A 25,967-nucleotide genomic window follows, 5' to 3' on the forward strand; every position below is an offset into this window, starting at 1 on the left:
TAACTTGGTGTTGTAAAATTGTTTACAATGATTCTATAAGGCCAGTTGTACCCGCTGGTGCCCCAGTTGATACAGCTAACTCAAGAACCACTAATCCTATTCTTTACAGCTTCGTACCATATCGGGCAGTACGTTCAGCGCTATGTCTTCAGGGACGGGTGGGCAGGGCAGAGGGCGAGGTAGTGAACGGTTCATTATTGGAAGTACGGGTAGCCAGTGAATTAATTGAGCCCCACTGTATTCAATGTCAACAATTCACAGGTGCAGCTCTGCCAGCTACCGTTTCGCTTGGCTGTTGCCCTGAAAACAGTGTGGAACGCCCACACTGTTTCATGTATTAATATAGTCACACTGGTCTGCGTGGTGGAACGCCCACACTGTTCGTGTATTAATATAGTCACATTGGTCTGTGTGGTGGAACGCCCACACTGTTCGTGTATTAATATAGTCACACTGGTCTGCGTGGTGGAACGCCCACACTGTTCGTGTATTAATATAGTCACACTGGTCTGCGTGGTGGAACGCCCACACTGTTCGTGTATTAATATAGTCACACTGGTCTGCGTGGTGGAACGCCCACACTGTTCGTGTATTAATATAGTCACACTGGTCTGCGTGGTGGAACGCCCACACTGTTCGTGTATTAATATAGTCACACTGGTCTGCGTGGTGGAACGCCCACACTGTTCGTGTATTAATATAGTCACATTGGTCTGCGTGGTGGAACGCCCACACTGTTCGTGTATTAATATAGTCACACTGGTCTGCGTGGTGGAACGCCCACACTGTTCGTGTATTAATATAGTCACACTGGTCTGCGTGGTGGAACGCCCACACTGTTCGTGTATTAATATAGTCACACTGGTCTGCGTGGTGGAACGCCCACACTGTTTCATGTATTAATATAGTCACACTGGTCTGCGTGGTGGAACGCCCACACTGTTTCATGTATTAATATAGTCACACTGGTCTGCGTGGTGGAACGCCCACACTGTTCATGTATTAATATAGTCACACTGGTCTGCGTGGTGGAACGCCCACACTGTTCGTGTATTAATATAGTCACACTGGTCTGCGTGGTGGAACGCCCACACTGTTCGTGTATTAATATAGTCACATTGGTCTGCGTGGTGGAACGCCCACACTGTTCGTGTATTAATATAGTCACACTGGTCTGCGTGGTGGAACGCCCACACTGTTTCATGTATTAATATAGTCACACTGGTCTGCGTGGTGGAACGCCCACACTGTTCGTGTATTAATATAGTCACACTGGTCTGCGTGGTGGAACGCCCACACTGTTCGTGTATTAATATAGTCACACTGGTCTGCGTGGTGGAACGCCCACACTGTTCGTGTATTAATATAGTCACACTGGTCTGCGTGGTGGAACGCCCACACTGTTCGTGTATTAATATAGTCACACTGGTCTGCGTGGTGGAACGCCCACACTGTTCGTGTATTAATATAGTCACACTGGTCTGCGTGGTGGAACGCCCACACTGTTCGTGTATTAATATAGTCACACTGGTCTGCGTGGTGGAACGCCCACACTGTTCGTGTATTAATATAGTCACACTGGTCTGCGTGGTGGAACGCCCACACTGTTTCATGTATTAATATAGTCACACTGGTCTGCGTGGTGGAACGCCCACACTGTTCGTGTATTAATATAGTCACACTGGTCTGCGTGGTGGAACGCCCACACTGTTCATGTATTAATATAGTCACACTGGTCTGCGTGGTGGAACGCCCACACTGTTCGTGTATTAATATAGTCACACTGGTCTGCGTGGTGGAACGCCCACACTGTTCGTGTATTAATATAGTCACACTGGTCTGCGTGGTGGAACGCCCACACTGTTTCATGTATTAATATAGTCACACTGGTCTGCGTGGTGGAACGCCCACACTGTTCGTGTATTAATATAGTCACACTGGTCTGCGTGGTGGAACGCCCACACTGTTCGTGTATTAATATAGTCACACTGGTCTGCGTGGTGGAACGCCCACACTGTTCAGGTATTAATATAGTCACACTGGTCTGCGTGGTGGAACGCCCACACTGTTCGTGTATTAATATAGTCACACTGGTCTGTGTGGTGGAACGCCCACACTGTTTCATGTATTAATATAGTCACACTGGTCTGCGTGGTGGAACGCCCACACTGTTCGTGTATTAATATAGTCACATTGGTCTGCGTGGTGGAACGCCCACACTGTTCGTGTATTAATATAGTCACACTGGTCTGCGTGGTGGAACGCCCACACTGTTCGTGTATTAATATAGTCACACTGGTCTGCATGGTGGAACGCCCACACTGTTTCATGTATTAATATAGTCACACTGGTCTGCGTGGTGGAACGCCCACACTGTTCATGTATTAATATAGTCACACTGGTCTGCGTGGTGGAACGCCCACACTGTTCATGTATTAATATAGTCACACTGGTCTGCGTGGTGGAACGCCCACACTGTTCGTGTATTAATATAGTCACACTGGTCTGCGTGGTGGAACGCCCACACTGTTCGTGTATTAATATAGTCACACTGGTCTGCGTGGTGGAACGCCCACACTGTTCGTGTATTAATATAGTCACACTGGTCTGCGTGGTGGAACGCCCACACTGTTCGTGTATTAATATAGTCACACTGGTCTGCGTGGTGGAACGCCCACACTGTTCGTGTATTAATATAGTCACACTGGTCTGCGTGGTGGAACGCCCACACTGTTCGTGTATTAATATAGTCACACTGGTCTGCGTGGTGGAACGCCCACACTGTTCATGTATTGGACTGCATCACAGTTTAGTGCACAAAGGTTTCGATTTGCTGGCAGACAACTCTGTGCTTGATGCTTTCGTTTTCCCTGTCTTTGCTCATTCTTTCTCTCTTTATCCCCCAAAGCTTCTCTTCCTCCTATCTCACCATCTTCCTTTAGATGAAGCCAATCCCTGACTGTAGACACTCCATGTCGTTTTAGCGTTTCCAACCATTGCAACTTGAGAACAAGTTTTGAAATATCAAACTCCACAAGACATAATATTGTTGAGATATTTGAGAATAAAAGGATTAAATATTAAGGTTTGTCTCCATTTATAAGTAGTTCACTAACTATGACAGAATATTGTACGAACATTGTATAAAAATAGTAAATATTGAGCAGCTTGCTCAGTCGTTCCAGTTTCCTGTTGAAAGAACTAACTGATCTATTCTGTCCTCATTTTCCTGCATTTTTGTAATTTGAAGAAACCGCTTTTTTTTAAGCAAAATTTTCCTTTGAGTAAAGCACATTTTCTAATGGACAAACACCTGAAAAATTGAACCTTTTTACCTCTGAAGGGTAATATCCAGTAACACCTATTTTAGAATTTGAAAAGCTGTTACCCTAAGAGTAAATCCAAGAAATGAATGGGATAGTGCAGCCTCTGGGACATGACCTGCTTTAATAAATGCACAACCTATGAGAGTGATTTAGTAGTAGTTCTGGTGATGCTAATCTCAGACTGAAGCTGAAAGTTCCTGTTAATGCAGTGCAGCATTGTATAGAACACACAGTGTCCAGGAGGATGGATCTGACGGAAGGGCAGAATCTCACCTTTGCCCACAGTACGAAACTGTTTAACCCTCTAATAGGATAGCTTACAAAAACAGTTGAGATGTCCCTCTGTGCAACCTATTTTATTAGGAAGGCCCAACAGCATATCTGTCTTTGCTTCGGTTGACTGGTAAATAATAGTGAGGGGTGGCGGGGGGAGGTGACAGGGACAGGAAGTGAAACTAATGGCGTATGCTAGTCACGAGGTTCCAGTTTAATAACTCAAAGCTTGGCTACAAAGCATTCTTTCCAAGTGTGGCATGGAAGTAACACAACATCTAATTACAAATAAAAACTACACAGCAGTCATACTATTCACTGTTACTGCATGAATCAATCAAATCCCCATAAGCTGCATTCACCTCCCCTCTGAGTTTCTACTGCTAAAAGTCCTTCTATTCCAGCTCTCAGTGCTGTCCTGCATCATTCCTGACTCAGCAGAGCTATTATTGGCTTTCATGGTTTTGTTGTGAAATCTAGCTGCTGAAGTTTCCATTGAAATGACTTTGCCACAGATGAATCATTTTTTAATCTTGCACCAGTTGGCCTCAGATCTGTCCCATAGTGGGTATGATGCAGTGCAGAACTCTCCCTATGTTGCCCTGCACCCTCCAGCCTCAGAAGAGCACCTTGACTGCACTAGAGGACATGAGCATTTCCCCACATTTGCAATCTTGTTCCTTGTCCGAACAAACTTATACTCTGCAGTGCTGTACATGTCTCCTCTTTTTTTCTCACTTTGCTCAGTCCAAGTATGTAACAGTATCTGTTCCCATTCCTGCAGATTAAAAAAGCTGAGCTGGATAAGAAGACCCTTGACTGGGAGATTGTGGAACTAACCAACAAATTGTTGGATTCAAAAACCGCTATTGACAAGCTGGAGGAGTTAAACGTAAGTCTAGCAGCTTCTGCAGGGGGCAGATTTTAATCTCTAGAAACAGGCACATTTGTCATTCTTGTATTTTAGCTCATTTATCAGTTATTCACAGAGCTTCTGGCTTAACCCACTGTTGTTATGATGTCATCTCTGTGCTATTAATTTTTTTGCTCCTCCTACCCTGATGCTGGTGGCTTTCTGTGCTGGTGGTGTGTACCTCACCCCAGTGGCCATTTCATGCAAATTTTGACAGTGAGTATAGGCAGACTGCCGGACTGTAGAGAGCACTGCAGCCAAACCTGATCCTGCCCTCACCCAGTGTCCATGACCAGTGCCACAATTGCTGCCTTGGCTGAGAGGCAACAACAAATTACATTTCTATAGTGCTCCTCACATTCAAACATATCCCGATGTGCTTTACAGGGTGGTGGATATCAGTCAGGAGACAGAAAAAGTGAAGAGGGCTAAGGTGGGGCAAAAGCAGCTTTGGTTGAAGCGAAGAGAGTCCTTAGGCTTTTAATAGCAGAAAGGGAGGTGACCAGAGATGCCAAGAGAAGGTATTCCAGAGAGCAGCAGTCTAATGGCTGAAGGGGGGTGGAAAGTGAGATGTAGGAGGAATGGAGGGTGCATTAAGGGATATCAAGCTAGTGGAGATTAGAAATTGGAAGAGGCAAGCTGAGCAAGGAGTTGAAGTTAAGGAAGAACTAAGTCTATTGGACACAGAAAGCTGGTTGAGCTTGGCAAAGGCAGCAGTGATGGGGATACTGGGGTGAGTTGTAGGTTATGAAGGGTGAAAGCAGGAAGGCTTGAGAAATCAAAGCCTGAGAGAATAAAGGTGTCAGTTTGAGTCTCAGCTGTAGTAGTGGAGGTGGGTGAAGTTTTGAGATGAAAGAAATCATCTTGATAACTAATCAGATGTGAGGTAGAAGCTGAGCTCAGACTCAAATAGAAGGAAATGAACCTGGGATCTTCCTGATGTGTGACTCGATAATACACCACTGAGCCATCCAGGCAAATGGAATCATCTGTTCCAGCATGCAAGAGACAGCTTTGTGTACGTTCCACTTGGACGATAAAACAAAATGTTCACTTGTTTTTGCAGTGATAAGGATGCTGTGATATAACTTTCCCCATTCCATTAAAAGCCTAAATATTTCACTGGTGTAAACTCATCCATATCAGATTTCATACTGTCTCACTTGCACAATGAGTGCATTTTATTTTACAGCTGCTTGAGCCTGTAAAGCACAGCATGATAACATTACACTCAGATGTCACCTTGTACATTCTGGGGTGAGGGGCGCAGGCACAGCACAATGAGTTCCAGAAAATACCACCATTATAACCAGAAACAGAAACCAAAAATGCTGCAAACACTGTACTGCTGGAAACAGTCCTGTTCTTGGGTACCAAAGACTGTCGTTAACAGGAGATATCAGTGTTTGCATTGTCCGAACAGCCAGATTGGGTTGCGGCATGCACTGTTGTACCAATACTATCTGGTTCATTGACCACATGCCCTTTCAATGGTATAACTTGTTTCACTTGTTCAGTTACCTACCACAACGTAGTCCTGGTCAGCTCAACTCTTCAGATGCCTTTTCCACTCGTGAGTTATTAGCTGAATGTCAGCATTGAAAGAGCACATTGATTTGAAAATCAGTGGACTGTAAAGATAAGTTGGGTTGTGTAATTCCATTTTAGTGATGGGATGTAGCTCAATTTGTTTTGTTCAGAACTGGTGATCCCTGTCGAGCGTTGATTCTATCTCATAACTGAATTCCCTTTTCAGCTTTCGCATTACTTGAATTTTGTAACCTCTGCAAACCGGATGTATTGTATACTTCTGAGCATTGTCAAGTAGAGTGTGAAATGTAGAGAGTGAGCTGTGTTTGTACCACTCTAAGTGTATGCTTTAATTGGTACTGAAATGTTACTGTTGGTCTCAGCGCCTCTGTTCCAGAAAGGAAAAAATCAATCTAGACTCCTCCTCCCTGGTCCCCTGTGACTTGCTTGGAGGGTGCACCCGTGGATGTTGAGTGAGGACGTGATTGGGTTTGGCCCCCATGGTTGAACAGTCCAACAACACTCCTTTGAGGAAATTCATGCTCCAGTTATAAGCCCAAGTCATTTTGTGATAACCATTAATTGATCAGCTGTGAGGTGGTCTGACTGTAACTGACTTTGAATGAAATAAATGAACACTGATAATGTAGGTCACTTGTATGGTCACTGCTAACAAAGCATCTGTTTGATCATTTTACCAGCCTTCTATTTGTGTTGACTGGAGAATAGACACCTGGAAATGATTATGGGGCAGGGCTTGTGATGACCTGATAAACCGTGACATCTAGGATTAGAGGCTTGAATGGCCTCTTTTTTTAGGGTACTGTTTTTTAATATGTACTGTGAATTTGAAGTGCTGTTATTCAGTTATTTTCCCTGACGATGGCAGTCAATGCAAGTGTTTGCTCCATTGTTTATTTTGTCAGTTATCTCCCCTCAAAACATTGATTCAAAGCATTGTATGATCTCTCAGGCGCTGGGCAACCTCCTGTACCTCACCCAAGTAACTGTTTTTCATGCCTGAGCCTAGCTAATGAGTGGTTATTTGACTATGGAAGGATCACACTCTAGCCTGATCCTAAACTCACCCAATGTGCATACATGTTCCACCAGGTATCTGGACAGTATTTAGGGGCAACAACCCTGACTGATTTCCCTTCCCTAGCCCAGGCATGCTGAGGCCAATCGTAACGTCCCGGCCAGTAATGGCAGGGTCCCGGTCAGTACACTTCTGTGACAAGCTAACTCAGCAGAGACCTTATTTCAGAATAATCAAGTTACTTATTATGTTTTTCCAGTATGGCAGCTGCTCCCTATTGCTGATAGTGTCTGCTTTTATACTGACACTCATTCACATCCACATCCACATCCATGATTCTGTTTGCTGTGTTTACACAGTTTATTCCAGCTCACTTATCAGAACTTCAGATCCACAAAAAACTTCTAACTGGATAACAAAGCTGTTTTAACTGTAAATGCTGGGTGCTGATTCATAAGTATAGAGTCATAGAGTTATACAGCACGGATAGAGGCCCTTCGGCCCTTCGTGTCCGCGCCGGCCATCAAGCCCTGTCGACTCTAATCCCATATTCCAGCATTTGGTCCGTAGCCTTGTATGCTATGGCATTTCAAGTGCTCATCCAAATGCTTCTTGAATGTTGTGAGGGTTCCTGCCTCCACAACCCTTTCAGGCAGTGAGTTCCAGACTCCAACCACCCTCTGGGTGAAAAAGTTCTTTCTCAAATCCCCTCTAAACCTCCCGCCTTTTACCTTGAATCTATGTCCCCTTGTTATAGAACCATCAACGAAGGGAAAAAGCTCCTTAGTATCCATCCTATCTGTGCCCCTCATAATTTTGTACACCTCAATCATGTCCCCCCTCAGCCTCCTCTGCTCCAAGGAAAACAAACCCAACCTTCCCAGTCTCTCTTCATAGCTGAAGCACTCCAGCCCTGGTAACATCCTGGTGAATCTCTTCTGCACCCTCTCCAAAGCGATCACATCCTTCCTGTAGTGTGGCGACCAGAACTGCACACAGTACTCCAGCTGTGGCCTAACCAGTGTTTTATACAGCTCCATCATAACCTCCTTGCTCTTATATTCTATGCCTCGGCTAATAAAGGCAAGTATCCCATATGCCTTCTTTACCACATTATCTACCTGTTCTGCCGCCTTCAGGGATCTGTGAACTTGCACACCAAGATCCCTCTGACCCTCTGTCTTGCCTAGGGTCTTCCCATTCATTGTGTATTCCCTTGCCTTGTTAGTCCCTCCAAAGTGCATCACCTCGCACTTTTCCGGGTTAAATTCCATTTGCCACTGTTCCGCCCATCTGACCAACCCATCTATATCGTCCTGCAGACTGAGGCTATCCTCCTCGCTATTTACCACCCTACCAATTTTTGTATCATCAGCGAACTTACTGATCATACCTTTTACATTCATATCCAAGTCATTAATGTAGACCACAAACAGCAAGGGACCCAGCACCGATCCCTGTGGTACCCCACTGGCCACAGGCTTCCAGTCACAAAAACAACCTTCGACCATCACCCTCTGCCTTCTGCCACTAAGCCAGTTTTGTATCCAAAGTGCCAAGGCACCCTGGATTCCATGGGCTCGTACCTTCTTGACCAGTCTCCTGTGGGGGACTTTATCGAAGGCCTTACTGAAATCCATGTATACCACATCCACTGCGTTACCCTCATCCACACGCCTAGTCACCCCCTCAAAAAATTCAATCAAATTAGTCAGACATGATCTTCCCTTGACAAAGCCATGTTGACTATCCCTGATTAATCCTTGCTTCTCCAAGTGGAGACTAATTTTGTCCTTCAGAATTTTTTCCAATAATTTTCCTACCACTGATGTTAGGCTCACTGGCCTGTAGTTCCCCGGTTTTTCCCTACTCCCCTTCTTGAATAATGGTATTACATTAGCGGTTCTCCAGTCCTCTGGCACATCCCCTGTGGCCAGAGAGGTTCTGAATATATGTGTCAGAGCCCCCGCAATCTCCTCCTTTGCCTCACACAGTAGCCTGGGATACATTTCATCCGGGCCTGGGGATTTATCCATTTTTAGGCCTGCTAAAACCGCCAATACCTCCTCCCGCTCGATGTTAATATGTTCGAGTATATCACAGTCCCCCTGCCGTATTTCGATGTCTACATCGTCCTTCTCCATAGTGAAAACAGATGCAAAAAATTCATTTAGAACCCCTCCTACATCTGCCGGCTCCACACACACATTGCCATTTTTGTCCCTAATGGGCCCTATTTTTTTCCTAGTCATCCTCTTACCCTTAATATACTTATAAAACATCTTAGGATTTTATGTACATCTTAGAAGTACATAAATAGGAGCAGGAGTAGGCCATACAGCCCCTCGAGCCTGCTCTGCCATTCAATAAGATCATGGCTGATCTTCGAACTCAACTCCCGCCGGATCCCCATATCCCTTGATTCCCCTGGAGTCCAAAAATCGATCGATCTCAGTCTTGAATATACTCAACGACTGAGCATCCACAGCCCTCTGGGGTAGAGAATTCCAAAGATTCACAACCCTCTGAGTGAAGAAATTCCTCCTCATCTCAGTCCTAAATGGCCAACCCCTTATCCTGAGACTATGACCCCTAGTTCTAGATTCATGGGTGTTTGGTCTTTTTTACTCGTTCATGGGATGTGGGCATCGCTGGCAAGGCCAGCATTTATTGCCCATCCCTAATTGCCCATGAGAAGGTGGTGGTGAGCCACCTTCTTGAACCGCTGCAGTCCGTGTGGTGAAAGTTCTCCCACAGCGCTGTTAGGAAGGGAGTTCCAGGATTTTGACCCAGTGATGATGAAGGAACGGCGATATATTTCCAAGTCATGATGGTGTGTAACTTGGAAGGGAACGTGCAGATGGTGTTGTTCCCATGTGCCTGCTGCCCTTGTCCTTCCAGGTAGAAGAGGTCGCGGGTTTGGGAGGTGCTGTCGAAGAAGCCTTGATGAGTTGCTGTAGTGCATCCTGTAGATGGTACACACTGCAGCCGCTGGGCTGCTTTGTCCTGGATGGTGTCGAGCTTCTTGAGTGTCCAGGCAAGTGGAGAGTATTCCATCACACTCCTGACTTGTGCCTTGTCGATGATGGAAAGGCTTTGGGGAGTCAGGAGATGAGTCACTCGCTGCAGAGTACCCAGCCTCTGACCTGCTCTTGTAGCCCAGTTAGGTTTCTGGTCAATGGTGACCCCCAGGATGTTGATGGTGGGGGATTTGGTGATGGTAATGCCGTTGAATGTCAAGGGGAAGTGGTTAGACTCTCTCTTATTGGACATGGTCATTGCCTGGAACTTGTCTGGTGCGAATGTTACTTGCCACTTATGAGCCCAAGCCTGGATATTGTTCAGGTCTTGCTGCATGCGGGCTCGGACTGCTTCATTATCTGAGGGGTTGCAAATGGAACTGAACAATGTGTAATCATCAGTGAACATCCCCATTTCTGATCTTATGATGGAGGGAAGATCATTGATGAAGCAGCTGAAGATGGTTGGGCCTTGGACACTGCCCTGAGGAACTCCTGCAGCAACGTCCTGGGGCTGAGATGATTGGCCTCCGACAACCACTACCATCTTCCTTTGTGCTAGGTATAACTCCAGCCACTGGAGAGTTTTCCCCCTGATTCCCATTGACTTCAATTTTACTAGGGCTCCTTGGTGCCACTCTCAGTCAAATGCTGCCTTGATGTCCAGGGCAGTCACTCTCACCTCACCTCTGGAATTCAGCTCTTTTGTCCATGTTTGGACTAAGGCTGTAATGAGGTCTGGAGCCGAGTGGTCCTGGCAGAACCCAAACTGAGCATCGGTGAGCAGGTTATTTGTGAGTAAGTGCCGCTTGATAGCACTGTCGACGACACCTTCCATCACTTTGCTGATGATTGAGAGTCGACTGATGGGGCGGTAATTGGCCGGATTGGATTTGTCCTGCTTTTTGCGGACAGGACAAACCTGGGCAATTTTCCACATTGTCGGGTAGATGCCAGTCTTGTCTCCTGGAATCTAAACGAGATGAGCACCAATGTATTGTGGCTCGTGTGATTGTTACCAGTGTTTGATGTGTGGGAGCTCAGGCCTTGGATTACTGGATTAGAGGCCAATCAACACATTAGAATCAATTGACTCTTTAATTTTCATTTCTTCAAAGTAAGCTCTGCCAAGAAATGGGAAATCATAGGGAGCTCTATCTCTACGTTTTACATCATATGACTTGTTTCTTCCTCTTCCTCCTCCCCAAACCTATTACTCTTGCTGGGTACAATTTCACAGCAGTTGGCAGCACTCTGATATCTCACCCACATGGCAATTCTTCATGCTTCATCCAGACACTTGGGGCCCGATTTTAGCACCCGGGTGCGTTCTCGGCAGGGGGGCCTCTAAAATCCCGAAATCGAGGAGCGGGACCGGATCGCGCCTCGATCCCACCCAATTCCGGGTTCCGCGCTGACGTGCGGGAGTGCGTGCGTAGCCCCCGCTGGTGGGAATCCCGCAGGCAATTAAAGCCAGCGGGGTTCCACTTGAGTGTATTTATCTAGGTATTTCAGGTCATTAAATGACCTGATTGAGCTGTTTATTTAACAAGTGTGGGATTTTACAGTGAAATGAGACTGTTTCCCATACTGGGGGAAACACTCACACTCTCAACGGACGTGTTGCAGCCAGCAACCCGTGGCAGCTGCCAAGGTGCATTCCACAGGTGGGCGGGGGGGGGAGAGCCTTCACCAACGCAGGAGGACACTCCGTAACATTGGGCAACGCCTGCCCTCCACCACCCTCCTCCAAGCAAGAAGATTCACCGGCGTGGAACTGCAACCCCTGTGCGAGGACACACTTGTCTAGCGTGCACAACCCCGCAAACCTACACCTGCCAGATGGGTGCTGCGTTGACATCCTCGGAGGACAAACAGCATGACCAGCCTCAGCAGCCTCGCAGTCCACGCCGTCCGCCTCAGAGACGTGCATCCTCACAACACGGTGCTGTGGCACATCCACCTGCACAGCAGGATGGAGGGCATCCGCAGAGAGAGATGCGTCGCAGGAGGCACTACCCTCCGCACAGGGTCTACAGACCGAGGCTCAGCTTCATGGACCTCTCTGAGCAGCAGTGCATACGTAGGCTCAGTCACTCGCCAGGTAGTCGCTGACATCTGCAGCCTCCTCAATGACGAGCTGCTCCCGGATGGACCAAGCAGCATCTTCTTACCCGTCGCCGTCAAAGTCACCACTGCCCTCAACTTCTTCGCCTCCGGATCCTTCCAGGGTGCCACGGGGGACATCACCAGGGTCTCTCAGTCGTCTGCACACAAGTGCATAAGGCAGGTCACCGATGGGTTGTTCCGCAGGGCCTCGACCTACATCAACTTCGCCATGGATGAGCGCAGCCAGACGGAGAGGGCGGTTGGATTCCATGCTGTTGCTGGCTTCCCACGGGTGCAGGGTGTAATCGATTGCACCCACATAGCAATACGGGCACCTCCACATGAGCCAGGGCTGTTTATCAACAGGAAAGGGTATCACTCCATGAACGCCCAACTCATTTGTGACCACCGCCAGAGATTCCTACACGTGTGCGCCAGATACCCTGGCAGCTGCCACGATGCCTTCGTCCTCAGGGAGTCCACCGTCCCGCCCCTCTTCCACGCACCCAACACCGGCAACGGCTGGCTCCTCGGCGACCAGGGATACCCCCTGTACACGTGGCTTATGACACCTCTGAGGAACCCCATTACCGAGCCGCAGCGTCGATATAATGACAGCCACATTGCTACCAGGTCTACAATTGAGCAGGCTATAGGGCTGCTCAAGATGTGCTTCAGGTGCCTTGATCGTTCCGGGGGAGCGCTCCAATACACGCCACTCCGAGTGGGACGAATTATAGTTGTCTGCTGTGCCCTGCATAACATGGCACTACAGAGAGGGGTGCCGCTGGAGGAGGCCCCATGCACACCCGCCACCCACATTGAGGACGACAATGAGGAGGAGGAAGAGGGAGAGGAGGAGGAACGACCCATGGGCTGAACACCGGCTCACCTGCGTGCTCGTCAGGCCAAGGAGGCACTCATATGCCAACGGTTCTCCTAACATCACACTGTGTGAGGCGTTCACATGTCATAACGTGGACAGACGAGGGTCCATACTGGCTCCCTCCACAGAAGAGTGGTGCCTGTACACCTGCACCCACTGTATTATGCCCAATGGGTGGGACGGGGTGGTCGTCGTCATGATGAGGCGCACGGAAGGGACATATTGCACAAGCCGCAGAATTATGGACAAGAGGTGGCTGCATTGGTGAGAAAAAGTGAGTTTATTTTGTGTTGACATTCAAATAGTGGAAATAAAAAAAAAAATAGACAAACACCCTGGTGCAATCCCTGTGTGCTCACGGAACTTTCGGCTTTCGTTTCCGGGTACCCCTACGTGGTGCTACTCCTGTGGCTCCAGCAGAGGTGGTGGCAGGTTGCTCCTGTTCGTGCCCTGACTTGGTAGATGCTTTGGGCCGACGCCCCCTGGGTTTCGGTGCCCGTGAGGGCACCTCCACAGACTGCTCCTCCTACACCTGTGCAGGGGCAGACTCGGCCACCTGGAGAGGATGGACTATTGCGGGCACTGGTTGAGAGGGGGGCAACGGGTGAGACGTGGGGGCGCCTTGAGTAGCGTCCACACTTCCATTTCCCCGTTCACCATCTTCCCTGTCATGGCCAAGGCCCACATCACCCCTTCCACCCTGCTGGACGGCAGTTTGGATGACGTGGGTGAGACTTTGCAAGGCCACCTCCAATGTATCTGTCAACCTGTTGATGGCGGCAGAATGTTGCTCACCCTGAATCTGAACAGCCGTTGTGAGGGCCTGGATGGACTCATTGGTGAGCTGTGCGTGACGCTCGAGGGAGGCTAGCCTGTCCTCCACCGCAGACGTTCCCACACCTACCCGCGACACTATCTCAGAGATGCCTTCACGTCCCTGCGACACTATCTCGGCGATACCCTCCTGCACCTGTGCCACCATTCCCCTCATGCAGGAGTTGGACTCCTCCATCCTCCGTGCGATTGTGGAGAGTGCGCGTGGCACCTCTCCCAGTACCTCAGCAATGTTCTGGTGCCCCTCGACGACTCTCCTTTTGACAGGTGGCCCCCTGGGTTCAGCATCTGGGTCCGGCTGAGCAGAGCCTGGAGAAGAGTGCTCCCACCGACGCGGACCCTCCGCGGCTGACCCTGCCACCAGGGTCTGCTCATGCTCACGTGTGCGCGGTGACTCACCATGTGCAATCCCAACTAACTGAGTGGGGGGGACCCACCGAGGTGTGTGTATCTGCGCTGGTGGATGCAAGGCTCGTGTGACAATGCACCCTCAGAGACGGGCATGTCCTCTGAGGAATCCCCCTCAACCGAAACGTCGATCGCAGATGGCCCTGCAAGAGAACAGAGGGCAATATCAGGCATGTGTCCAAATGTGGCGGTGCGGCATATGCCATGTGATGCTAAGATCATTCGCGATCATGAGTGATGAGTGCCAGCTTTCCCTTACCGGCCGTTTCTCCAGAACCAGACTAGCCATCCGCCACCGACAGGCAATGCAGCGTGCGGCTGATCTCCAGTGCCTCGACCTCGGCGTCTGTCAGGGCCACCTCGTGTGGCGGGCCCCCTCCGGTGCATGCCCTATCACGTGCGTTCCTGGCCCTCTTCTCCTGTGAGGGCAAAACACAAAAACGTTATTGAGTGATGATTACAATGTGAGACGCTTCAAGCATTGGTGTGATTGGGTTGAGCGTGTGCCAGATGGATGGGAGGATGCGTGTGCCACATGGCCATCCCATTGTATGGGCATTGGGGTGTGTGGTAGTGGTCGAGTGGGGACAGGGACGGTGGGTAAGTGCAGGCACTGTGAGGCTGATAGTTGGGTGGCTGTGAGGATTGGTGTGGGAGCGCAGTGCTGTCAGTGGAGATGGGGTTGTGAGGTGTTTGAGGTGATGTGGAAGACGGAGTGACGCAGAGTGCGTTAGTGTACTCACTTTCCCGGACCTGGTGAGGTCATTGAATCTCTTGCGGCACTGAATCCAAGTGCGGGTGGTGTTGCCCCTGCTTGTGACCTCAGCGGCCACCTCCTCCCATGCCCTCTTGGTGGCGCTGCCAGGGCACCTCCTTCCATCCGTGGGGAACAGCGTCTCCCTCCTCATGCGGACCCCGTCCAGCAGCACCTGGAGGGCGTGGTCCGTGAAACGGGGAGCAGCCTTACCCCTGCGCTCCTCCATCCTTCATGGACTGTAGGTTGTGGTTGGAGGGACTTTGGTGGACTGCCCCTTTAAATAGAGCTCCAACATCGCTCAGACGTCAATGCGCATGCGCAGGCCGCCGGCACGCAGCTGAGAAGCGCGGAACCTGTAACTGCCGGCTAATTACATCAATCATCCCGCGATCGCGCGCGCAACGCACTCAAATCGGACGGCGCGTTTTCCTCGAGCCCGACTGACCACCCGCTGCCAACCCGCACCCCTGGTAAAATCGGGCCCTTCGTGTCAGCCAGCAATGTCTGTGGGTGGGGCAGGGAATGGAGTTGTATGTAATCATAATCTCTCCACATCTGACATCTACACATGCACTTTCCGGCAGGGATCGTTGGGTAATGATCAGGAGCAGTAGCCTCAAACTGAGAGAAGACAAATTCCAACACCTGAACTGTTACTCCAACAGAAATCAGCTAACTAACTCAGAACGGATTGATGATCAAACCTGGAATTGTTCTGGTCTGTGCAGCTCAGCTCAGTGCACTTATCCATTGAGGCATCGTGGGAATAACAACCCAAAGTTTTATTCAATCTTACTTGAAACTTTGTCTGATTTGTTTTTTTTTTCCAGAAGAATTATAAAAATTACTTATCATTTTCAAACTACAATTAATGTTTCTTGAAGTTTATGGTTATTGCTGTGAATAGACACCAAGTTGGAGCAGTGGCAGTACAGTTGGATCTCTCTGCCCGGCACAGTCGGGCCCCCCTCTTGATTCTCAATTTTCAAACTCTTGCTATTGACTTGGAAGTCATGATTCAAGCGGCGAATTCAAGCGTTCCTCATTCTGCTGCAATTGTGGTTGTTTGGCAGCCTCTGCTCCAAGCCAGTCGCAGATCCTGTCAGATGCCTGTCTTCTGTCTTAGGTACTGAAAGAACTGTTAATATTGCCTAGCTACAAATTATACCTTATAGTAAGTGTTGCCAGTGACTGTGGCCATGGGTGATTGGCAGTGTTTTAGCAGTGTTACAATGCCAAACAAACTCCACATGAATAGGAACAGCTGAACAAAATAGTACAATATTAAACCCTGAAACTCTCATTTTCATTCTGTGCTAGTAGAACTCAAAATAGTCAGTCAGAAGGTTGTGGGTTCAAGCCAAGCTCCAGGACTTAATCTAAGCTGACACTTCAGTGCCATGCTGAAGGAGTGCTGCATTGTCAGAGGTCTTTTAGATGGTATGTTAAACCGAGGCCCTATCTGCCTGTTCAGATGGAAGTAAAAATCTGAAGGCACTATTAGAAGAGCAGAAGAGATCTCCCAGTGTCTTGGCCAGCTTTCATCCCTCAACCAGTCCCACCAAAAAGAGGTCAACTGACCATTCCTTTCATTTGTTATTTGTGGGACCTTATTGTCATGTTTACCTACTTAACAGCAGTGATTGCCCTTCAAAAGTGATGTATCATGCTTGGTCTTTGCAGCTGTTCATTCTGAGGATCTGATAAATTGCTATTTAATGGTAAATCTGTTCTGTTCTTTTGATTTTCAAAACAGTAAGAAAAATCCCAGGACCCCATGTGATTAAAAATTGAATTTAACTTATTGAGTCAGCTTAAAGAAGTGTCGAGTTCTGATATATGGTCAGTGTTGACCCAGGTAACACAGGCTAATAGGCATCCAGAAGTGCTAGGTAAAACTCTGCTCAAAGACGATCTCGAGACACAAGTTTAAAAATTAGGAGTAAGAAGGGAAATCACCCAAAGACTGGTGAAATAAGTTACCAGGGAAGTGTTTTGACGTGGGTAGTATAAAGGAGTTCAAGTGGCAATTGGGAGTGAATGAAGAGAAGGTCATTAGGGATATGGTGAAAGGGTTAAATGACGTTGCACTGTGAAAAAGGGACCATCTCATTGGGCTTAATGGCCTTTTGCTGGTCCTAACATAAATAAATCTGTTCTTGTGAACATTGTCCTGGTCTGGAGCAGTAAACTTTAGTCCTGGTGGAATCCTGGGTATTGCTTGTAGGTACGGCCAGAATGTTCAGTTTGGTGTTGTACCACTTCGCCAAAGCTTCACTGTTCTTCTGACAAAGGGCTTGTGTGTTGGGTTGGAGGCAGTGCCGCCTTTTACAGTTTTGAATTTTCCCCTTTTTTTGCCAGGAGCGTTATCGACAGGATTGTAACCTTGCCGTTCAGCTGCTGAAGTGCAACAAATCTCATTTCAGGAACCACAAGTTTGCAGATGTAAGTACCATAGGTATGGAGAGAGAGAGACAGAATGTGCATATCACAAGCAGAGGTCTATAAGGATTTCAGTTAGCCTGATTGGTTATTATTGTACCTTTTTACCCTTAATTTCCTTTGAGTGCTACAGTGATAATCACCCTGGACCTGGGACTTCACATCTGCCAGATATAAGGCGAATGTGTTTCATCAGCCTTGGCTGGACAGGATGATATCTTTTGGAACCACAATGTCTTGGTCTTTGTGGAGGGAAATCTGTCTTAGTCTTTTCTGACAGTCAGAATATTGTTCATCAGCCTAGCACAAAGACATCGATAAAGATAAACAATAAACATGAATAGTGGGAATCTGAATTTAGAAACAGGCAGGCAATGCTGGAAGTACACAGCTGGTGGGAGCTCAACTGTCACATGTCTTTCTCTAATTCTAATCAACATGCTGTGCATTTGCTGCATTTTCTGTTTTTGCCACTTAGTGTTTTCAACCAGACTGGAGCGTCAACTCATTTGGGTGTTTTATCAGCTTGAGGTAGTATGAAATTGAGCTGTTATGAAGAGGAATAATCTGGTTTCAAAAAACTCCTGTCAAGATCCCGAAGGATTTAACCCTGTGACAGGACGTAAAATGGATGCCATCTTTTAGTTACAAATATCTAATTTCCTTTTTCTCCCTCTGACTATCTGATAATTAACTCAAAGTCCTGTATTGATTCGGAGTTTCAGGCGTCCCTGAGGGGAGAGGAGCTACTGTAATTATCCACTAGTTAAATGGATTTTTCAGGCATCACATCAGCTTATGTGGTCATGAATTCACCCAGCTGATGTTCTAGTTGTCAATATTGATTCCCCACTCCATCCACGGGTTGTATCTGGTTTATTTTTGGAGCAGTGATCTTCTCGTGATTGCGCTGGGCAGTAGCCTGTAATGTACATTGTTTCTCCCAACAGGTTGTTTGCTCTTGATGGCCTCTTCACAAGTTCCATTCTGTAACCAGCTGCTAAGAGATGCCCCGAAACAGGGAAGATTGTCCCTGCCCTTTATTTATCTCTTTCTTGCCTCTCCAGACTATAATCTCACTATATATAGCAAAGAGTGGACCCTGGCCTACCGCCCTGTGGCATTGAGTTGGCTGATCAGGCTTTGCCACCAGGCCACCTTTTCCCACTGCTTTCCTGAGGTTGCCATGATGTGGAGATGCCGGTGATGGACTGGGGTTGACAATTGTAAACAATTTTACAACACCAAGTTATAGTCCAACAATTTTATTTTTAATTCCACAAGCTTTCGGAGGCTTCCTCCTTCCTCAGGTGGTGTGGAAATGTGGAAGTGATTTCCACACCACCTGAGGAAGGAGGAAGCCTCCGAAAGCTTGTGGAATTAAAAATAAAATTGTTGGACTATAACTTGGTGTTGTAAAATTGTTTACAATTCCTGAGGTTAGAGGTTGAGCGTCTGCAGGTATTCCAAAATGTAATATCTTCTGTTTCCAACAATAATGATGTTGTTATCTGCGTTCATTGTTAAATGTGAATCCTTCAGAGAGCAACTTTGAATAAGTACGTGTGTTAACAAAGGACTTCAAAAACTGACCCAAATTCTGTCCCCTGCCCCGCCTATCCCCAAAGATCAGTCTCCTCCAAACGGTTTACTTCAACCATAAAGATGAAGTGGTGCAGGTAACAGGGTCTCAAGCTCCTTGCATTGCCCAACCCCCTCCATGCAGACTATGGCTGCCAGAAGTCACAATTTCCTAATAATTGAATACAGGTTGGCGATTGACTGGGGAAGAGGCCTACTTGCTGCAGAGAAAGACAGTTATTAACTGTCTCCCCTGTTTCTGCTTCCCCTGTCTCTGTGTAGACACCTGCTCAGACATCAGTGCTTAATGCTGGTACAGATCCTTCTCCCCTCCCCCAAGACAAAGCCCAATTCCAGCAGTTGGCGATTGTGATTTGGTTTGAATCTAGTGCTTCAATGTAGTCTGTTAGCCTGTTCCATGATGTGCTTTTCTTTTATTTAATACTTCACTGAATTTTATCTGTACAATTAAAGTGGTTATTAATGTGAATCACGCCTATCACCTGAAGCGCTGGGCTGGCATTTTAAAAGGGAGCTCCTACACCGCCTGTTAAAGGGAAAATGCAACGCCCACTTTGGCTGTCTTGTTATACCACAGAATTAGTGTAGTGTGTCACCTGAATTGAACACCAGCCACATGGTGTTTAATTAGGGAATGTCTGCTTGCTGTAGCTAATGTTGCTTACTGTAAATCACAGTAAGATTAAAATGTTTTAATCCTTTGAGCACCGCACTTTGGGATTGTGAAATTAAATATTAATGGTTTGAAGGATGCTGGTTATTGAAGAAACTGAAAAGAGACAAAAGTACATTTGAGTAGCGAATGTAAGTCCTCTATTCAAGAAAGGAGGGAGACAGAAAGCAGGAAACTACAGGCCAGTTAGCCTAACATCTGTCAGAGGGAAAATGCTAGAATCTATTAAGGAGGTTATAACAGGGCACTTAGAAAATCTCAATGCAATCAGGCAGAGTCAGCACAGCTTTGTGAAAGGGAAATTGTGTGTGACTAGAGAGAGTTATAGAGTTATACAGCACGGATAGAGGCCCTTCGGCCCATCGTGTCCGCGCCGGCCATCAAGCCCTGTCTACTCTAATCCCATATTCCAGCATTTGGTCCGTAGCCTTGTATGCTATGGCATTTCAAGTGCTCATCCAAATGCTTCTTGAATGTTGTGAGGGTTCCTGCCTCCACAACCCTTTCAGGCAGTGAGTTCCAGACTCCAACCACCCTCTGGGTGAAAAAGTTCTTTCTCAAATCCCCTCTAAACCTCCCGCCTTTTACCTTGAATCTATGTCCCCTTGTTATAGAACCATCAACGAAGGGAAAAAGCTCCTTAGTATCCATCCTATCTGTGCCCCTCATAATTTTGTACACCTCAATCATGTCCCCCCTCAGCCTCCTCTGCTCCAAGGAAAACAAACCCAATCTTCCCAGTCTCTCTCCATAGCTGAAGCGCTCCAGCCCTGGTAACATCCTGGTGAATCTCCTCTGCACCCTCTCCAAAGCGATCACATCCTTCCTGTAGTGTGGCGACCAGAACTGCACACAGTACTCCAGCTGTGGCCTAACCAGTGTTTTATACAGCTCCATCATAACCTCCTTGCTCTTATATTCTATGCCTCGGCTAATAAAGGCAAGTATCCCATATGCCTTCTTTACCACCTTATCTACCTGTTCCGCCGCCTTCAGGGATCTGTGAACTTGCACACCAAGATCCCTCTGACCCTCTGTCTTGCCTAGGGTCCTCCCATTCATTGTGTATTCCCTTGCCTTGTTAGTCCCTCCAAAGTGCATCACCTCGCACTTTTCCGGGTTAAATTCCATTTGCCACTGTTCCGCCCATCTGACCAACCCATCTATATCGTCCTGCAGACTGAGGCTATCCTCCTCGCTATTTACCACCCTACCAATTTTTGTATCATCAGCGAACTTACTGATCATACCTTTTACATTCATATCCAAGTCATTAATGTAGACCACAAACAGCAAGGGACCCAGCACCGATCCCTGTGGTACCCCACTGGCTACAGGCTTCCAGTCACAAAAACAACCTTCGACCATCACCCTCTGCCTTCTGCCACTAAGCCAGTTTTGTATCCAAAGTGCCAAGGCACCCTGGATTCCATGGGCTCGTACCTTCTTGACCAGTCTCCTGTGGGGGACTTTATCGAAGGCCTTACTGAAATCCATGTATACCACATCCACTGCGTTACCCTCATCCACACGCCTAGTCACCCCCTCAAAAAATTCAATCAAATTAGTCAGACATGATCTTCCCTTGACAAAGCCATGTTGACTATCCCTGATTAATCCTTGCTTCTCCAAGTGGAGACTAATTTTGTCCTTCAGAATTTTTTCCAATAATTTTCCTACCACTGATGTTAGGCTCACTGGCCTGTAGTTCCCCGGTTTTTCCCTACTCCCCTTCTTGAATAATGGTATTACATTAGCGGTTCTCCAGTCCTCTGGCACATCCCCTGTGGCCAGAGAGGTTCTGAATATATGTGTTAGAGCCCCCGCAATCTCCTCCTTTGCCTCACACAGTAGCCTGGGATACATTTCGTCCGGGCCTGGGGATTTATCCATTTTTAGGCCTGCTAAAACCGCCAATACCTCCTCCCGCTCGATGTTAATATGTTCGAGTATATCACAGTCCCCCTGCCGTATTTCTATGTCTACATCGTCCTTCTCCATAGTGAAAACAGATGCAAAAAATTCATTTAGAACCCCTCCTACATCTGCCGGCTCCACACACACATTGCCATTTTTGTCCCTAATGGGCCCTATTTTTTCCCTAGTCATCCTCTTACCCTTAATATACTTATAAAACATCTTAGGATTTTCCTTTATTTTGCTCGCCAGTGTTATTTCATGGCCCCTCCTTGATCTCCTAATTTCTTTTTTAAGTATCCCCCTGCACTTTTTGTACTCCTCTAGGGCTTCCTCCGTCTTCAGCCTTTTGTATCTGCCAAAAGCCCTCCTTTTTTTCCTAATCCATTCTCGTATATCCCCTGACATCCAAGGTTCCTTGGAGTTCTTGGAACCACCCTTGACCTTTACGGGAACATGTTGCCATTGTATGGTCTCAATCTCCCTTCTGAAAGACTCCCATTGCTCCGATGCGGATTTTCCTACAAGCAGCTGATCCCAGTCCATTTTGGCCAGATCCTGCCTTATCCTATTAAAATCGGCCTTCCCCCAATTTAGAACCTTTATTTCCGGCCCCTCCGTGTCCTTTTTCATGACCACCTTAAATCTCACCGAATTATGGTCACTGTCACCAAAGTGCTCACCTACTAGCACTTCTTCCACTTGGCCGGCCACATTCCCTAGAATTAGGTCCAGTACCGCCCCCTCTCTTGTAGGACTTTCTACATGCTGGCTCAAAAAGCTCTCCTGGATGCACGTTAAGAATTTTGTACCCTCTAAGCCTTTTACACTCTGAGTATCCCATCTCTGACTAATTTATTAGAGTTCTTTGAGGAAGTAACAAAGTGGATAAAGGGGATCCTGTGGATATGATGTACTTGGATTTCCAGAAGGCTTTTGACAAGGTGCCAGATCAAAGGCTACTACACAAAATAAGAGCTCATGGTGTAGGGGGTAACATATTAGCATGGATAAAGGGTTGGTTAGTTAACAGGAAACAGAGAGTAGGCATAAATGGGTCATTTTCAGGTTGGCAAGATGTAACGAGTGGAGTGCCACAGGGTTCAGTGCTTGGGCCTCAACTATTTACAATCTATATCAATGACTTGGATGAAGGGACCGAATATATGGTTGCTAAATTAGCTGATGACACAGATAGGTAGGAAAGTAAGTTGTGAAGAGGACATAAGGAGTCTGCACAGGGATTTAGATAGGATAAGTGAGTGGGCAAAAATTTGGCAGATGGAGTATAATGTGGGAAAATGTGAACTTGTCCACTTTGGCAGGAGGAATAGAAAAGCAGTATATTATCTAAATAGAGAGAGATTGCAGAACTCTGAGGTACAGAGGGATCTGGGTGTCCCAGTACATGAATCACAAAAAGTTAGTATGCAGGTACAGCAAGTGATTAGGAAGGCAAATGGAATGTTGTCATTTATTGCAAAGGGAATGGAATATAAAAGTAGAGATGTTTTGCTCCAGTTGTACAGGGCATTGGTGAGACCACATCAAGAATACTGTGTGCAGTTTTAGTCTCCTTATTTAGGAAAGGACATAATTGCTTTAGAGGTGGTTCAGAGAAGGTTCATTCGACTGATTCCCAGGATGAAGGGATTATCTTATGAGGAAAGGTTGGACAAGTTGGGCCTGTATACACTGGAGTTTAGAAGAATGAGAGGTGATCTTATTGAAACATATAAGATCCTGAGGGGACTAGAAGGGGTCGATGCTGAGAGGATGTTTCCCCTTGTGGGGTTGAGGTCACAATCAGATCAGCCATGATCTTATCAAATGGGAGAGCAGACTCGAGGGGCAGAATGGCCTACTCCTACTCTTAATTTGTATGTTTGAGTTGTCCTCGGTAGACTTCTCCAAGACAGTGCCGAGGTGTTCGTGCTTCTCAGCAGGCTAGATCCCCTCTTGAACTCATGTAATGATTTTAATGGGTATAAGGATTTGCATAATCCAGAAGAATACTGCCAGGCCAGTTGGGTTCTGCCCAAATTGTGTGTGTGTCGTGCTTAGTGCATCAGCTCAGGTTTGTTCTGCTTGTCGATCCTTTTTGAGGTTACAGTACCATTTACACAGTACATAGACATAACCTTTCTGAAATAATCCACAGTAGAACAATTTGCTGCATGACAAAGGAACAGAATTTAAATAGTTTCTGTCAGCCCTGACATCATTGTTAAACGGTGTCTGTACCTTGGGCTTTAGAAAATTTGAGGATATCAAGCTGATCCTAACCCTTTCCTCATCAGTGTCCACACTCGTACTTTCTAGCAGAGATTGCTGGATACCGATTGGGGGAGTGGTGGGGGGAGGAATGCTGGTGGTGCTGGCTGATTTTCTGTTTTCCCATATTCTGAATCCTTGAGGCTCTGAGGTCAATTGCAGTGCCCAGCAAAGATCAGTTAACTCAGCACATCGAACCTGAGACTATCTTGTCGTTGCAGCTCAGTAGCACACATGCAGTGCATTTACCTACTGAGCTGTGAGAAATAGTCAGGCTAACTGGTTAATGCTTAGTCTGTGCTCCTGCTTTGAATCCTGTGGAAGTGCTGAGGTTGAGAATTAGCTGCTCACGATGAGGATGTTGCTGATTGAGGTCACCTGCGTCACAAATGTTGGATTTGGTTGGCTCCCTGACATGATTTATGATGACACTGCATTACCTGACACTTTATTCCTCTGTGGGATCCTGTGTAAGTGTCGGTCTTCCTCATTTAAGTGAATAACCTCTGACACAATAGTACTACTGCCAGGAGAAAACTCGCATAACAAATATGCGAGTTTTGTTATGTTAAGACAATCTCAGGCTTCCTGTTAAGAGAATTCAGATATGTACCTGTACTAACTTTGTGTGTATTGGTGGTGAATTGACAATCAAGTTAGTAGAAAGCCCTAGACTAGCTAAAGGGGCTCAAAACTAGTAATTCCTAGGGATAGATGGTACTTATCACAGATTGCTGCAGGAAAGGGATTTGTGAGGCACTGATGATGGTTATGAAGGACTCGTTGGAAACGGGAGGTATCTAGATTAGAAACCAGCCAATGTGGAGGAGTATTCATAATGGGTGACAAAATAGACAGGGGACTAAAGACCCATTAATCTTCAATTGCATGTAAAATCGGGAGTAATCTTGACAATCATATGTATAACCTAGGAAGTAGCAGTCAACTTGGATCCAGACCGGGGCGAAGCTGCCTGATCAACCTCCTCAACTTCTTCGAGGAAATGACATCGGTACAGGAGTAGGCCATTTCGCCCCTTGAGCCTGTTCCACCATTCAGTGAGATCATGGCTGATCTGTGACCTAACTCCATATACCTGCCTTCGCACCATATCCCTTAATAACCTTTGGTTAACAAAAATCTATCAATCTCAGATTTAAATTTAGCAATTGAGCTAGTATCAACTGCCATTTGTGGAAGAGAATTCCAAACTTCTCCCACCCTTTGTGTGTCGGAGTGTTTCCGAACTTCACTCCTGAAAGTCCTGACTCTAATTTTTAGGCTATGTCCCCTAGTCCTAAACTCCCCAACCAGCAGAAATAGTTCCTCCCTCTCTACCCTAACAGTTCCCCTTAATATCTTGTAAACTTCGATCAAATCACCCCATAATCTTCTAAATTCCAGGGAATACAGCCATAGTTTGTGTAATCTCTCCTTGTAAATTAACCCTTGAAGTCCAGGTATCATTCTAGTAAATCTACAGTGCACTCCCTCCAAGACCACTATATCCTTCCTAAGGTGCAGTGCCCAGAACTGATACAGTAATCCAGGTGTGGTTTAACCAGGGCTTTGTACATCTGTAACATAACTTCTGCCCCCTTGCCTTCTAGTCCCCTCGATTATAAAGGCCAGCATTCCAGTGGCCTTTTTGATTATTTTCTGTACTTGTCCATGACATTTTAATAACCTATGTACATGGGCTCCTAAGTCTCTGACAACTCAAATGGACCAGTTTATGGGGTCCAGGCCAGACAACTGCCCTCAAAGCCACTGATGGGGTCGTGGCCCATCTGCCCTCAAAGCCACTGATGGGGTCGTGGCCCATCTGCCCTCAAAGCCACTGATGGGGTCGTGGCCCATCTGCCCTCAAAGCCACTGATGGGGTCGTGGCCCATCTGCCCTCAAAGCCACTGATGGGGTCGTGGCCCATCTGCCCTCAAAGCCACTGATGGGGTCGTGGCCCA

General features: G+C 47.0%; 1 protein-coding gene across 2 annotated transcripts in view; it reads left to right on the forward strand.

Moving 5' to 3' along the window:
- The window catches only part of tjap1 (tight junction associated protein 1 (peripheral)), a 116,327-nt gene that overhangs the window by 85,681 nt on the left and 4,679 nt on the right, over positions 1-25,967 (forward strand). For both annotated transcript variants that reach the window (XM_067985232.1, XM_067985231.1), the window contains 2 exons: positions 4,384-4,491; positions 17,457-17,540. In XM_067985232.1, the coding sequence (XP_067841333.1) occupies positions 4,384-4,491; positions 17,457-17,540 (192 nt within the window). The remainder of the gene's footprint in view (positions 1-4,383; positions 4,492-17,456; positions 17,541-25,967) is intronic.

The sequence above is a fragment of the Heptranchias perlo genome, chromosome 5, assembly GCF_035084215.1.
Source record: "Heptranchias perlo isolate sHepPer1 chromosome 5, sHepPer1.hap1, whole genome shotgun sequence".
Taxonomy (NCBI): domain Eukaryota; kingdom Metazoa; phylum Chordata; class Chondrichthyes; order Hexanchiformes; family Hexanchidae; genus Heptranchias; species Heptranchias perlo.